Source organism: Ictalurus punctatus, chromosome 25 (assembly GCF_001660625.3).
Source record: "Ictalurus punctatus breed USDA103 chromosome 25, Coco_2.0, whole genome shotgun sequence".
Classification (NCBI taxonomy): domain Eukaryota; kingdom Metazoa; phylum Chordata; class Actinopteri; order Siluriformes; family Ictaluridae; genus Ictalurus; species Ictalurus punctatus.
Window position 1 is genome coordinate 4,583,040 of NC_030440.2, and position 15,397 is coordinate 4,598,436.

At 42.0% G+C, this 15,397-nt stretch overlaps 1 protein-coding gene across 1 annotated transcript in view; it reads left to right on the top strand.

Moving 5' to 3' along the window:
* kif13bb (kinesin family member 13Bb) overlaps positions 1 to 15,397 on the top strand; it is a 52,912-nt gene that overhangs the window by 25,751 nt on the left and 11,764 nt on the right. The window contains exons 19-34 of the mRNA XM_017455790.3: positions 2,211 to 2,373; positions 2,554 to 2,700; positions 3,675 to 3,824; positions 4,332 to 4,436; positions 4,732 to 4,908; positions 5,529 to 5,686; positions 6,043 to 6,175; positions 6,271 to 6,393; positions 6,475 to 6,504; positions 8,493 to 8,592; positions 8,933 to 9,059; positions 9,177 to 9,232; positions 10,522 to 10,640; positions 11,143 to 11,319; positions 13,827 to 13,919; positions 14,132 to 14,281. Coding sequence (XP_017311279.2) covers positions 2,211 to 2,373; positions 2,554 to 2,700; positions 3,675 to 3,824; positions 4,332 to 4,436; positions 4,732 to 4,908; positions 5,529 to 5,686; positions 6,043 to 6,175; positions 6,271 to 6,393; positions 6,475 to 6,504; positions 8,493 to 8,592; positions 8,933 to 9,059; positions 9,177 to 9,232; positions 10,522 to 10,640; positions 11,143 to 11,319; positions 13,827 to 13,919; positions 14,132 to 14,281 — 2,008 coding nt within the window. The remainder of the gene's footprint in view (positions 1 to 2,210; positions 2,374 to 2,553; positions 2,701 to 3,674; positions 3,825 to 4,331; positions 4,437 to 4,731; positions 4,909 to 5,528; positions 5,687 to 6,042; positions 6,176 to 6,270; positions 6,394 to 6,474; positions 6,505 to 8,492; positions 8,593 to 8,932; positions 9,060 to 9,176; positions 9,233 to 10,521; positions 10,641 to 11,142; positions 11,320 to 13,826; positions 13,920 to 14,131; positions 14,282 to 15,397) is intronic.

A 15,397-nucleotide genomic window follows, 5' to 3' on the forward strand; every position in this document is an offset into this window, starting at 1 on the left:
TTGTTGTTGTTTTTTATAGGATAATGTGGCTTGGCGTTTTAGGGGTTAGTTAGGTGTTCATGGAAGAGGTGGGTCTTTAGCTGTTTTTTGAAAATAGTGACAGATTCTGCGGTCCGAATTGAGGTTGGAAGTTCATTCCACCACTGAGAGACAGATAGTGTGAAGGTTCTGGAAAGGGACCTTGAGCCACGCTGAGTAGGTACTACTAAGCGCCGGTCGCTAATCGATCACAGATTGCGAGAGGGAACGTAGGCCTTCAGAAGAGAGTTGAGGTAGGAGGGTGCTGTTCCAGACAAGGTCTTGTACGTGAGCATCAAGGCCTTGAATTTGATACGGGCAGCTAATATCTAATTGGTTAATTCATTGCATGTGTGTTTTACCTCATTTACACCAAGGCAGACTGTTATAAATAGGATCAAAACATCATCTTTGATAGTGCTATACTATATGGCCAAATGTTTGTGAACACTTGACCATTACACGCATATGTGCCTTTTTACGCAGCCCATTCCAGATGTAGCCCCCCACCCTTGCTGTTGTTAAACAGCCTCCTTCCAGTTCTGCGAGGTTTTATTTATTTATTTTTTTACTAGATTTTGGAGCGTGGCTGTGGGGATTTGTGCTCATTCGGCCATAAGAGCGTTCGTGAGGTGATGTCAGATCAGAAGATTTGGGGTGCAGTTGGCGTTCCAGTTCATCCCAAAGGTGTTTAGTGGGGTTGAGGTCAGGGCTCTGTTCAGGCCACTCTAGTTCTTCTACTCCAACCTTGGCAAACCTTGTCTTCATGGAGATCGCTGTGTGCACGGGGGCATTGTCATGCTGGAACAGGTTTGAGCCTCTTAGTTCCGGTGAAGTGAAATTGTAATACTTCAACTGTAATGCTACAGCATAGCATCCTATACAATTGTGTGCTTCCAACTTTGTAGCAACAGTTTGGAGAAGACCGACATAGGGATCTGGTGAACAGATGTCCACAAACTTGTGGCTGCATGTTGTTTCAGATGGATAAATGGATTCTGCAGATGATGTGTTCTTTCTTGGCTTGCTCAAAAATCTTTGTGGATTTTTTTTTCATCTTCTCCTATAGAATAATTTATATTATTGTTCATTATTAATGTCATAACTAGTCCTGTTTATTATTTGCAATTAGAATTCAGATGTTTTGCTGTTATTTTCCACATGATGGTATGAATAAACAGTATTTCTGAGGGCTGCTTAGCAGTCGTTAATCATCACACATGGACACGGACAGAGACGTCCACTAGGACTGATTTCGGAGTGTGACCGTGTCAGGATGGAATGACTGTAATCACAAACTTAAGTGTGTGCATCTTCTTCAGCTGAGAAGCCAGTTTCTGAAAACTTTGATGTGACATTGTGATGTCAAATGCTAAACAAGCACTGATGGGAAAAAAATGGCAGCAGCTTCCATAGATAAAGGCAGTTGGAAATGTAATGTCGGGTTTTCATTCCATGCGGCTTAAAGGGTTCCTATTATTATTTTCTAGAATTCACCCATAATAAATTACAACATTATAACTCGGTTTGGGACATTACGTTGTTGTTTCCATAGAAACGAAGAGCTCTGAATAAATAGATGATTAGATAGATCACTTTATTCAGAGGGAAATTCTCAGAATTACAGCAGCACGGAGAGTTAGAAAGCATACTAACAGTAACGAACAGGATGAATGAAACTAAATAAAAATAAAAAAGTAAAAAAGTAGCATATCTGTGTCGCATATCTGAGCCGTCATCTCGTAACAACCGTAACTGCACTGTCTGCTGCACCCAGATGTGACTCGAGATGTGAGTCCTCTTTTGGTTCATTGCTTTTAGCTGAAAGCTGTTTAGCAGTTAAGGAAGCTTTCATTAAAACTTGCTGGTGCAGCCACCCTGAATATAAGCAGATCAGGTGTGATTGTTTTTGTACTGTATGCAGGCCAGCAGATTTCCAAGAGTAGCATGATGCACCAGATAAGTGTAAAAGAGCACACTAGGTAGGGTACAAATGTCTGAGTCCACTCGTAATTGGTTATGAAACGTGCAAAATTTTAAGAGAGAACATTCTGTTCACACACCACCCACTAATGTCCAATTAATGATAACTTATATAGGCGCAGGTTTTTAGACCTGATTGTGTACTGTACCTCGTGTGTGTGTGTGTGTGTCTGTGTGTGTGTGTGTGTGTGTGTGTGTGTGTGTGTCAGGGAGGCGGTTTTGGCCCGGAGTCTGCAGAAGCTCAGGGAGCAGATAGTGAGAGTGAATCGGATGGTGCAGGAAGCCGCCTTCATCGCCGAGGAGCTCAACAAGAAAACGGACTACAGCGTCACACTGCAGATCCCTGCAGCCAACCTTAACGCCAACCGCAAGGTCAGGTGTGGGTGTGTGCATGGGGGTGTGTGTGTGTGCGTGTGCGTGTCAGAGACAGAGGGGGAAGGAATCTTTTGAATTAAAGAATTTGTTTGCACTATTCACAAAGATCATTGAAACTACTGATGCATCTGAGTGAGCAGTGTATTTGATATGTGTGTGTGTGTGTGTGTGCTGCAGAGGGACACTGTGTTGAGTGAGCCAGCAGTGGAGGTGAGACGAAAGGGGAAGGGGAAGCAGATCTGGGCGTTGGAGAAGATGGAGAACAGACTGGTGGACATGAGAGAGCTCTACCAGGAGTGGAAGGATTTCGATGAGGACAATCCTGTAGGACAGAATTTAACTCTCTGCTGAACACTTACACACACCAAATAATCCTATAGGGGACAACTGAACTCTCCACTGAGGGTGCCAGAGTTGAAAGAATAGTGTAAAAATCAGACAAAGCCAATTTTATTTTGAACTCAAATGTAGTAAACTAGACCTACACGGTTAACGTAGCTAATAAATAATGTTAAGTCTATCTCGACAAAAAGCTTTTCAGTGGAAAAATCCACACGATCATACATAAATAAACAAGTTTGTGTAAGAGCACAGAAACTCTTTTCTTTTCCTTTTTATATTCGTTTATAGACATTTAAATTGAAATCTTTTGACCAGCATGCATGTCCAGTTCTCATTTGATTTGTTATATTAATAAACGACTTTAACTCTAGAGTTCAGAAAAGATAGGCCACAAATTTGAGAAAGCAGGTGGATTTCACACACGCTGGTTGCCTTATTTATTTATTTATTATTCAGATAGTCACATGGTGTTGACAGATGTGGTCTACTATTTACTATAGTTGGATTTACAGCTTATTAGTAATAAATTATTGAATCTGGTATGAACAAAAAATTATATTACTAAATTGACCAATCTTTTGCCATGTTTTATTGGCCCTCCAACCACTGCATAGAAACCATTCCTGCCATAATCTCCATCGAGCACTTAGTACTTTAGCAGGTGCTAGTGTTTGCCCTGGATATTTCAGTTTGAAGCTCAACTTTCTGTGAAACCCAAAACCTGTCTAGTGGTTAAAAATTCAAATCAGAAGCTCAATCCAGACAGTGATGGAGCTTCAGAACGGTGAATTTTACTAGTCTTTGACAACTGATCTAATACGCATCCTTGGTAGTCCACTCTTTTGTCTCTACAGTATATTCATAAACCTTCAGATACAGTCAGTGTTAGTGAGCAGAGAACTGAGCTCTTTTTTTCCTCTTGTCCTCTACTCATTCTTTTTTGTTCTTTCCTGCAGCTCATGCGCTCGTACTTCAAACGTGCTGATCCGTTCTTTGACGAGCAGGAGAATCACAGTCTGATTGGAGTGGCTAATGTCTTCCTGTCCTGTCTCTTCTATGATGTTAAGCTGCAGTATGCGGTTCCTATCATTAATCAGAAAGGGGAGGTGGGTGAATAAAAAAAAAATTTAATTAAAAATCATGGTTATAATTAATTGTATCATTATTATAATAATAATACAATAATATTAATAACCTGAACAAACATGAACATTAGCACACCATTTGTTCATATTATATAAAACATTATAGGAATAAGTGTTAATGAAGAACTACTCATTTGTTCCTGCTTTGTTCTTGTGTAGTTACCTAGGAGTTGTTAAACAGTATTGTAAAGTGTTACCAAAGTCATTGTTAATTATTTGACTATGACCGCACACCCTGTAGTTATTGTTTTTTTCTTCTTCCATTCGTATATAACAAAGCGATAGTATGTTTACATACAAAACAGAATAGTTTGTGAAGCCTTGACAAAGCAATAGCCTCCTAACATAATGAGACTCTAATACATTAACTTATTTTTCATCTTTCTGGATTTTGTGTATTTATTTTATACATTTCCATACGCGTAACTTGAAAATAAGATCCCGATGTTTGTATCTGGGTGCGTTTAGGTCTCTGGGCGTCTGCATGTAGAGGTGGAAAGAGTGTGTGGAACTTTGGAGATGGAGGCAGGACAGGAGGAGACGGATACACACGAACGCAAACTAGTCTGTAGGGTATGTAACTTGTATGTAATCTGGTATATGATGTTCAAAAAGCACGTATGGTTGTGATGGTCGGGTGTCCACAAACATTTGGCTATCTAGTATCGAATTCAAAGCTCCTGTAGTGAAACATGAGGAGTGTGTGGGCTCTACAGGATGTGTGTGTGTGTGTGCTCACGCAATCCCACTGACTGCAACAAGCTACATTACCAATTTATGCATTCAAATGTTCCCTGTTTTTATGCAAATTTATCATCTTTTATTGTAACTAACATAGACAACAACTTTTCTCTCTGCCGTCTTTCAGATTAAGGTGTCTCAGGCCACTGGACTGCCGCAGAACCTCTCAAACTTTGTGTTTTGTCAGTATGATTTCTGGGGACAGGAGGAGCCGGTGTCCATTGCCCCCGAGGTCGATCTCTCCACACGGTCTACACCGAAAAGCACAGAGCCGCACTGCAGCGTGCTCTTCGACAGCTGTAAGGTCAGCACTAGCAGCTAGTTGCATCTTGGCATACACAGGTACAAAGTCATTGCGCTGACGAACTGATTCGGTTCTGGAATTGATTCGGACAGGATCACGATCACAACAAATTCAAATTTCTGAAATAGTTTTCCTTTAATCTCATGTTCTTAGTGTTTGAATGATATTTTTAAGGTTTTTTTGAGGCATACAAATTATTAACAAGAAGGGCTAGTCTTGTTTGCGGCAAACACACCCATGTTGATGCCATTGGCATTGACTTCTACTTGTCTTCTAACAGGCTCAGTTAAGACAACCGAAACCGTAGCAGTTAAAACGAATAAGATATCCAACATATCCAACTTCCGCCTGTGATGGCGGAAACTGTTTAAAAACCTGGTATGGATTTAAACACTGGGCAAAATGGATGCATTATTGTGCTTTTCAGAAGAAAGGCACACCAGGCAAGGATTATAGTTGCAAAACATAACTATCAAAGTTATAGTCACATTTTCTGGTTCACAAATCTCATTATGAATTTGATAAAATTGCGATCATTCATGTATGACCGGTTTAAATAAAAATAAAAAAAAAAGTTTTTGGTATAATTCTGATTTCAGATTTGCCTCGTGTCTCTTTAGGATCTGGAAGTGACAGTAACTGAAGATTTAACGGACTTCCTGTCTGAAGGTGCTGTGGCTATAGAGGTTTACGGGCACAAAGTAGCAAACCCGCGCCGAAACCTAGCACTCTGGGACCTGGGGGTGATTCAGGACAAGACTCGCTCACTCAGAGAGAAGTACACACACACACACACACACACACACACACACACACACACACACACACACAAAACTGATAAAATAGATGGGTTTTTTTTAGTACAACTAATATTATTATAGCCATAAAAACTAAAAAGAATACAGACTCAAATATAAGCTATAAAATTCTTATAAAAATGAGCAAAATCAATCATGTATACAAGAAATAAAAACTGGAAATAAGAGCTGGGTGATATTGCAAAAGACTTGCCAATTAAAGGAACAAATTGGCTGAGGAACAATGGTATTCTGGCTCCATGTCTGATGTGGCGTGTGTGTGTGTGTGTGTGTGTGTGTGTGTGTGTGTGTGTGACGGTGCTGTGTCCTGTCTCAGGTGGAGTGAGGTGATGAGGAGGCTGGAGCTCTGGGTGCAAGTCTTGGAGCTGAATGAAGGGGGAGAGTTTGTCCCTGTGGAGGTGACACCTGTTAAAGAGGTGCGCACAGGAGGAGTGTTTCGGCTCACACAGGTACGTCTGCTCAGGGGTTTGCATTTGTGTTTGTGTGTGTGTGTGTGTATCTGTATGTAAATGTGTGCACATGTACTGCATTTATGTGTATGCAGGGTCAGTCACGGCGAATTCAGGTGGAGGTACGCTCAGTGGCCGATTCGGGCACCATGCCCCTGATGGCCGAGTACGTGCTCAGTGTGCACGTGGGCAGTGTAGAGGTGCAACTGACCTCACAGGTGAGCTACTGATCACACGTTCATCTTATGTACACAAACCAGCTTTTTATCACTAACACACTGCGGCTTCTGTCTCTGCAGGTGGGAGACAGTGAGCTGGACAGCTATCAGGTGAGTCTGACCTGGAGTAGAACTTAAATATCAGTCCGATGCCTGCGTTTCATTTGGGGGAAGAGGCTGTGTAGGTAGGAAATGTCTGTCCCGTTTGAAACACAGCACAGCTAATGGTCCTTATGTTGGACAAATGTGAATGCAGCATCACATGTGTCCAAGAGGCTGTATATAAAAGAGAAGACTGAGGGGCCTTGAACAAAGCTGTGTGGCATGCCATGTGGGCAACCTCACAATCCCATCATATGTTTGTTAAATACGTAATTTTATACTAAAGCATTGTTGAATTCATGAATCTGATTGGTCAGAAGGCATTTTCTACGTCATGTTTTACAGACGTGGACACTTTTGTTGGTATCCTTCCACGAAAACGAAGAACCCACAATTTTCTCTGAAATAGCTTAAAACTGATAATAATTGGCATCCATCATTGTCCCCCCTATTATACTTTTATACTAAATAATACAACAAATGAAAATGGCATGGACAAAAATGACAAGACCCTTAACCTAATATTTTGATGCGCAACCTTTAGAGGCAATCACTGGAAACAAGTGATTTCTGTAGCTCTCAGTAAGACTTCTGCCCCCGTGAACAGGTAGTTTGGCCCGCTCTTCCTGAGCAAACTGCTCCAGCTGTCCCGGGTGAGAAGGGTGCCTTCACCAGACTGCATGTTTCAGCTCTTTCCGTGGATGTTCGATAGGATTCAAATCCGTTTCACTCCAGAATACCTTCACAGTCTTGAGGTATCATTGTGCCCTGCACAGATTCAATGCATCCTGTGCCAGACGCAGTAGAGCAGCCCCAAAACATAACCGAGTCTCCAAAACATAAAAGCTCCAGTTTTGTCTCCTCAGTCGAAAGGGCATTCTCCCAGAAGCATTGTGGCATGTTAATATGCATTTTAGCAAATTCCAGTCTGGCACGCTTTTTATTTATTTATTTTTTTTTAAATATAAATATTTTTCTTTCAACAGTGGACTCCTCCTGGATCTTGTTCCGTTGAACCCAATGTCACTCATAAAGTGATGGATGGTGTGATCAGACACTGACGTACCTTGACCTTGGTGTTCAGTTTGTATCTGTTCTGAAGTTTTCCTTGGCTCTTTTCGCCAAGGGCTTGACCTTCTGTTCAATCTGGGGTCGATTTTCCTTTTGTGGCCGCATCCAGGGAGGATGGCTACAGTCCCATGGACCTTAAACTTTTTAATAATATTTGTAACTGTAGTCACATGAACATCAAGCTGCTTGGAGAGATGGTCTTATAGCCTTCACCTTTAACATGCTTGTTTATAAGTTAACATCTGATCTCCTCAGACAACTCTCTCCTTTGCTTTCTCTGGTCCATGTTTGGTGCACACCAATAGCAGAGTGCCTACTTTTCTCCATTTATGTAGACTGAATGGCTGATTTCAAGACTGAAGACATTTGTGATATCAATTAAAGAAAACAGTTAGTTTGAAATATCACTATAATGCAAACTCACTATAATCTTTTCTAGGAGTACCAACAGATCTGTCCAGGCGATGTTAGAATACCTTTTTAGAATAAGCAATAATTTATTTCTTTTCACACTTTCTTTGCTTTACTCTATGACGTACCGAAGGCAGGCAGGTAGACATGAGACAATTGCTTTGATTTCAGGAGGAATGAAGCGTTGTTTCGATGAGCTGTAAGGGTACCAACAAATTTATATTAATGCGCTTGTTCTAATGTGATTTATGTTTCTATAGAAACAAGTTGCACAGAGACTTGTATGGCAAACATCTAAATAAACAGGTAACAATTACACAAAAGTGTGTAATTGTCGATATGGTGCAGTCTTCTGTAAGGAGATGTTTAGCATTTTTGAAGAAATATCCAATGTCGGTACTTTAAGGTTCTGATGCAGGAAACTCTTCAGGACCGAGGGCTTTCTGAAGAGGTCCGAATATTTTCCGAAGCGACTGTAAATCTGCAGCGTGTGTGGTGTGGATGTGTTTGTGTAGGAGAGGGATTTGGAGCGAGTGAAGGCACAGTGGCTCGCCGCACTCACTCGGAGACAAGAGCACTTGGACCAGCAGCTCCAAAATCTCGTCAGTAAGCCAGGTGAGACTGCAGGAACGGTTTGGCCATAAATAAAATGTCCACAACATTTCCCTTAGGCTAAACGTGGTCGATCATCCAAGACATGTTTAGTGCTTGTAGTTCAAGTTTGCTCTTTAGTCTTGAACTGGAGCAAAAGGTCAACTGTTAACTGTGTAGTGTTGAGAAAATCACACAGATGATGACCGCTGAAGTCTTATGAGTGATGGATCTCTCTATTTCTGTCTGTTAACTCATCCATCCATTCCCTGTGCCTCTCTTCCACTTTCTCTTTATTTCTCTTTCTCTCTCTTCTCTCTTCTCTCTTCTCTCTCTCTCTCTCTCTCTCTCTCTCTCTCTGTAGATAAATCAGAGGAAGATGTGGAGAGGGAGGCGCAGCTGTTGGAGTGTCGTCTGACTCTGACAGAGGAGCGGAACGCAGTGTTGCTGCCTCCTGCTGGCAGCGGTATTCCTGGAGCTCCTGCTCGCTGGTGAGCAGATCTCACCAGAAGATCTCGGACTACCATCCAGCCTTTCCATGCCTTCTTTCTAAATTTCCAGCTATCAGATATCAGATGACTTTGACCAGGTTTTCCTTTTCTCTGCAGGGTTCCAGTACCAGGAATGGAGACACACATCCCTGTCATCTTCCTAAACCTCACCGGTGAGTTCTGCTCGATTTAAATACACTTGCTCTAGCCTCTACACTCGAACACATTCATACTTGCTTGTAGAGGAAAAGGCAGAAAGTTGGAGTGCACTACCAAAAACCGTTTTTATTTCATCCATTACTACAGCTACTACAGATTTGTCACATTACATTTCTGCAGCATGATTCCAACATTCTTCACCAACATAAGTAAAAACAGCACATAAAGAGCGGGGGGCACAGTGGCACCTCACAGTTTCAGGATCTCTGGTTCGAGCCTGTGTTTGGGTTATGGTCTGTGCACACTGCAAAATAGCAAGTGGAAAATATCTTGAATATGGGCACGAAGAAAATATTTCTTATGATGAGATTATTATGAATCGCATATAAGATTTTTCAGCCTGTGTTCAATTTTAATAATTTCAGGCATTACATTTTCTTATTCTTCTGGCAGATCATTTTCCTTCTGTCTAGAAATAAAAGCTTAACTTGAGAAAAATTTGCTAAATGATCTGCTAATATCGCAGGATTATGCCAAGCTTGAAATGAGTAAAGACAGTAGGTTTAATAAAATAGGTTTAATAATCATAGATTTGGTTTACTGTAATCTCATAATAGGAAATGCTGGATAAATCGGATTATATACAAGGCACGTTCACTTGCAAGACAAGATTTTAAAAAATTGTAAAAAATATTTTTTGCAGTTTCGCATGTTGTCCCCGTGGGTTCCCTCCTACTTCCCAAAAACATGCTCATTGTTGGATTGGTGACTATAAATTGCTCCTGGATGTGAATGAATGTGTATATGTGTGTGCAATGGACTGCCGTCTCACACCCAGTCACACCCACACAAGGATTGTACCGATGGGGTCAATGGCAGGTGTTTTTAAAGGAATAGTTTAAAACTGTAAATGTACTGTAGTCGATCGGCCAAAACGCGTTTGCTACTTTCGTCCTGGAACTATGAGGGTCATGCACGGTAGCTTTTAGCTTCATGAGTAGTTTTATAGCTTCCAGTTTAGCATCTTGCTGAACTATGGCCGAGACTCGAAATGTTCAGCAAAATGGTGTTCTCTCAATAAGGGTTTCAAACAGCTTATTGTGGATGTGGGTGTAATAGTTGATACGGTACCGTTTTCATCTGGGATCTTTAAGGTCTTTTGTCTCCTTCACCATCCTCACTGAATGGCTTTACGTGTGTGGGACGTTTATACGCCAGCGAAAGACAACACATCGTCAAAGGCAACACTAGTGTTCCTGAGTACTGAGAACAGTTCAGAATATATTTCAATAATTTTCCACAGTTGAAGATTTTCACGACGGTCACTCGAGTCCGCTGGCTGCAGGCATGGACGCTCTCCTGAGCAGAGAGGACGAGGACGATTTCTTTGAGCTGCAGATCGTAAAGCACCATGATTCCAAGGTAAGGACTGAGCACAGGTGAATAATTATTACATTTCATAGCTCTATCTATTTTAATCAATACACTGTAAAACTATCTGTATACTATCTGTCTTTGATCTGTAACACAATATCTCTTATCTATTTAGTGCCACAAATATTTGTATCTCTATTTGAAGTGATTTTGTTGGTGGTGGTGGAATAAAAAAAAAAGACAAGAAAAAGACAAAACTGCTCCTTGTATTTGTATTTGTATCTGTATTTTAGAACACATTATCTGCTCATACTGGATAACAGAATAGTGTACTTGTATTCAGTTACATCCCTAATCTCTGTGTGTGTCTGTCTGTTTGTCTGTCTACTATCTGTCTGTCTGCTTGTCTACTGTCTGTCTGTCTGGATGTCTGTGTCTCTGCTATCTATCAGGCAGTTACAGACAATTTGCTTTATAGTCTGATACTGTTGGGTTTACGTTAGGTCACATCTGGATAACACATTTGCTGTGTGTGTGTGTGTGTGATCAGGTGAAAGCCGAGGCGTCGTGGGACTGCACGGTGCACGAGTGTGTGGAGCTGAGTCGAGGTGGAGGGCCGGAGCAGTATGTGTATCTGACCGTACGAGTTGCTGTGCTCCTCAGTCACCCGGCACAGATGCAGCTGATTCTGCGCAAACGCATCTGCGTCAGTCTCGCCGCACGACAGGTCAGACACACACTACGGTACAGGCACTACTGCCTTACATGCCACAGTACACACATTTCACTGCTTACTTTGCACTAGTGCAGTTATGTCATGTCATACACACGACACAGAGTGCTTTGTATATGTAGCACGGTGTATTCTATAATCACAGAGATAAAAACAGTAGCAGCGGTCATTTTGAAATTTTACACACAGTTTGATGTTGCTCCACCCCAGCTTATGGCCCAAAGTTTGGAGGTAGAAGATTCTAATAATGGTATAAGGGCAGTGGTGACATAACAGTTAAGGCTCTGAACAAAAGTTATTGAGCAGAAGATCGGGGGTTCAAGCCCCAGCACCACCAAGCAGCCACTCTTGGTCCCTTGAGCAAGGCCCTTCACTCTCTCTGCACCAGGGGCGCTGTATCATGGCTGACCCTGCGCTCTGACCCCAACTTCCTGACAAGCTGAGATATGCAAAGAAATGAATTTCACTGGGCTGTAATGTAAGGCGGCTGCTGCTTCTTCTAGTTTGATTGCTATATTTATTTTTCATTTATTTAATTTGAATAGATTTATATGTTTTCATATTGACTGATCAGCTAACTTTGCTGTAAGTGAAGCATCGTACTGTATGTTTCTCCTGCTTCAACACACCACACACCCACATAAACTCAAAGGGCATGTTAATTGGCTGATGTTAATTGAATCAAATGTTCAGTGTTAATAAATATATATATATATATATATATATATATATATATATATATATATATATATATATTTTATACACAGTATCTAACAAAAGTGAGTACACCCGTCACGTTTTTGTAAATATTTGATCATATCTTTTCATGTGACAACACTTTAGAAATGACACTTTGCTACAATGTAAAGTAGTGAGTGTACAGCTTGTGTAACAGTGGAAATTTGTTGTCCCCTCAAAATAACTCAACACACAGCCATTAATGTCTAAACTGCTGGCAACAAAAGTGAGTGCACCCCTAAGTGAAAATGTCCAAATTGGGCCCAATTAGCCATTTTCCCTCCCCGGTGTCATGTGACTTGTTAGTGTTACAAGGTCTCAGGTGTGAATGGGGAGCAGGTGAGTTAAATTTGGTTTCATCACTCTCACACTTCCACATACTGGTCACTGGAAGTTCAACATGGCACCTCATGGCAAAGAACTCTCTGAAGATCTGACAAAAAGAATTGATGCTCTTCATAAAGATGGCCTAGGCTATAAGAAGATTGCCAAGACCCTGACACTGAGCTGCAGCACGGTGGCCAAGACCATACAGCGGTTTAACAGGACAGGTTCCACTCAGAACAGGCCTCGCCATGGTCGACCAAAGAAGTTGAGTGCACGTGCTCAACGTCATATCCAGAGGTTGTCTTTGGGAAATAGATGTATGAGTGCTGCTAGCATTGCTGCAGAGGTTGAAGGGGTGGGGGGTCAGCCTGTCAGTGCAGCCTGTCAGGTCTGCATGGCTGTCGTCCCAGAAGGAAGCCTCTTCTAAAGATGATGCACGAGAAAACCCACAAACAGTTTGCTGAAGACAAGCAGACTAAGGACATGGATTACTGGAACCATGTCCTGTGGTCTGATGAGACCAAGATAAACTTATTTGGTTCAGATGGTATCAAGCGTGTGTGGCGGCAACCAGGTGAGGAGTACAAAGACAAGTGTGTCTTGCCTACAGTCAAGCATGGTGGTGGGAGTGTCATGGTCTGGGGCTGCATGAGTGCTGCCGGCACTGGGGAGCTACAGTTCATTGAGGGAGGCATGAATGCCAACAAGTACTGTGACATACTGAAGCAGAGCATGATCCCCTTCCTTCGGAGACTGGGCCACGGGGCAGTATTCCAGCATGATAACAACCCCAAACACACCTCCAAGACGACCACTGCCTTGCTAAAGAAGGTGAGGGTGAAGGTGATGGGACTAAACCCTATCGAGCATCTGTGGGACATCCTCAAACGGAAGGTGGACGATCACAAGGTCTCTAACATCCACCAGCTCCGTGATGTCGTCATGGAGGAGTGGAAGAGGACTCCAGTGGCAACCTGTGAAGCGCTGGTGAACTCCATGCTCAAGAGGGTTAAGGCAGTGCTGGAAAATAATGGTGGCCACACAAAATACTGACACTTTGGGCCCAATTTGGACTTTTTCACTTAGGGGTGTACTCACTTTTGTTGCCAGCGGTTTAGAAATTAATGGCTGTGTGTTGAGTTATTTTGAGGGGACAGCAAATTTACACTGTTACGCAAGCTGTACACTCACTACTTTACATTGTAGCAAAGTGTCACTTCTTCAGTGTTGTCACATGAAAAGATATCATCAAATATTTACAAAAACGTGAGGGGTGTACTCACTTCTGTGAGATATTGCACATGAAAGGGAATATTTGAAATATATATATATATAATGAGATTAACATGTTAAATATATGCACATGGCGCAGATTAATTCATTCTGCATTGTTGCCTGTGAATGCCAATGTGCTACCATTTTGCTCTGTACCACAGGGATTCGCTAAAAGCTTGCTGAAGAGGATGTCTCAGCGGAGCAGCATTCCTGGCAGTGGAGTCACCTTCGAGATTGTCTCAAACGTCCCAGGGGTACTAAATCTGGCTTAATGTATTATTCTTTGTAGTCCTCAAGCCATAGTCCTGGCTGCATCATCATGGACAGTTATTATTGGCCAACTGTTTTACTGCTTACCTCAAACAACTGAAAAGACTTCTTTTCATGCTACATCTTTTAAAATGCAACTCGTTGTTCATTGATTCAACACTCTGTTTTTTGATTGTTTTGTTTTGTTTGTTTTTAGGATGCTCAGGGCCCGGAGGACAGAGAGATGTTGGCTAGACTTGCCACCAGCACAGGGAAAAAAGCAGAGGACAGCGAGGCGGCGTTAGAGAAATACCTGCACACAGTTCTTGCTGTGGAGAACACCCTCACGCTGGACCGCCTCAGACAGGTATGGAGGTATTCACACATTCGCACACTCGCACTCATCAGGTTAGATGTCAGTAGGCAGGTTATGCATTGTGTTCAGACTGGCGAGGTTTCTGGGCTCATTGGCATTTCAGTTGGAAACTATTTTTGTGTTGCTCCAGTAAAAGGAAAAAAACCCATTTTGTGTCATTTCACTGTGCTAGAGCAGCGAGGAGCCAAATGGCTTGTTGCTATAGCCGTTGCAGTCGGAATGATTTTCATTCATCTTCACTTTTACAAATAATAAATACATCCATAGTTTCTCTGTCATAAGTGATAAAAACGTGATGCCAGCCACTGTATCCTCTCCTGCTGTGTCTCTACTGTTGTGATGAACAGAAACAGTTCATGAGATTGTTTTGTGATTAATTTCATAAAGATTTGCTTAAGAGAGCAAATGCTGTATTTAAAAAGAAAAAGGAAATCTGGCCATTTTGCCTTGCCTTTAAGGAGAATTCAGGTATTAATGTAGCCTCCTAATGCCAACTTTTCCATGCTATAATCTCAGTGACAGAACATGTATAGTGTGTGATTCTGATGTGTAAAATACTTCAGCAGATATATATATTAAGTAATATCAATGAGTTATTTTGATATGTAAACAGATATGGAATAATATCCATCCATCCATCCATTTTCCATACTGCTTATCCTACACAGCCTGGAGCCTATCCCCGGGAACTCAGGGTACAAGGTGGGAAGCACCCTGGACGGGGTGCCAACGAAATCTCAGGGCACAATCTCACACTCATTCACACACAACGGACAATTAGGAAATCCTAATCAGTCTACGGCACATGTCTTTGGACTGGGGGAGGAAACCGGAGTACCCGGAGGAAACCCCGGAAGCACGAGGAGCACATGCATACTCTGCGGGATTCAAACCCCCAACCCGATGCGAGGTGCGAGGCAAACGTGCTAACCACTAAGCTGCCAGTTATTGCAAAACAGGAAGCTGAGGCCACACTGGGCACAGGCTTATTAAAACTGGACAGTTGTCTGCTGCATACTTAATATTTTTTTGTTTATTGCACCATTCTTTGTAAATTCTAGACACTGCTGTGTGTGATAAGCCCAGGAGATCAGCAGTTTCTGAAAT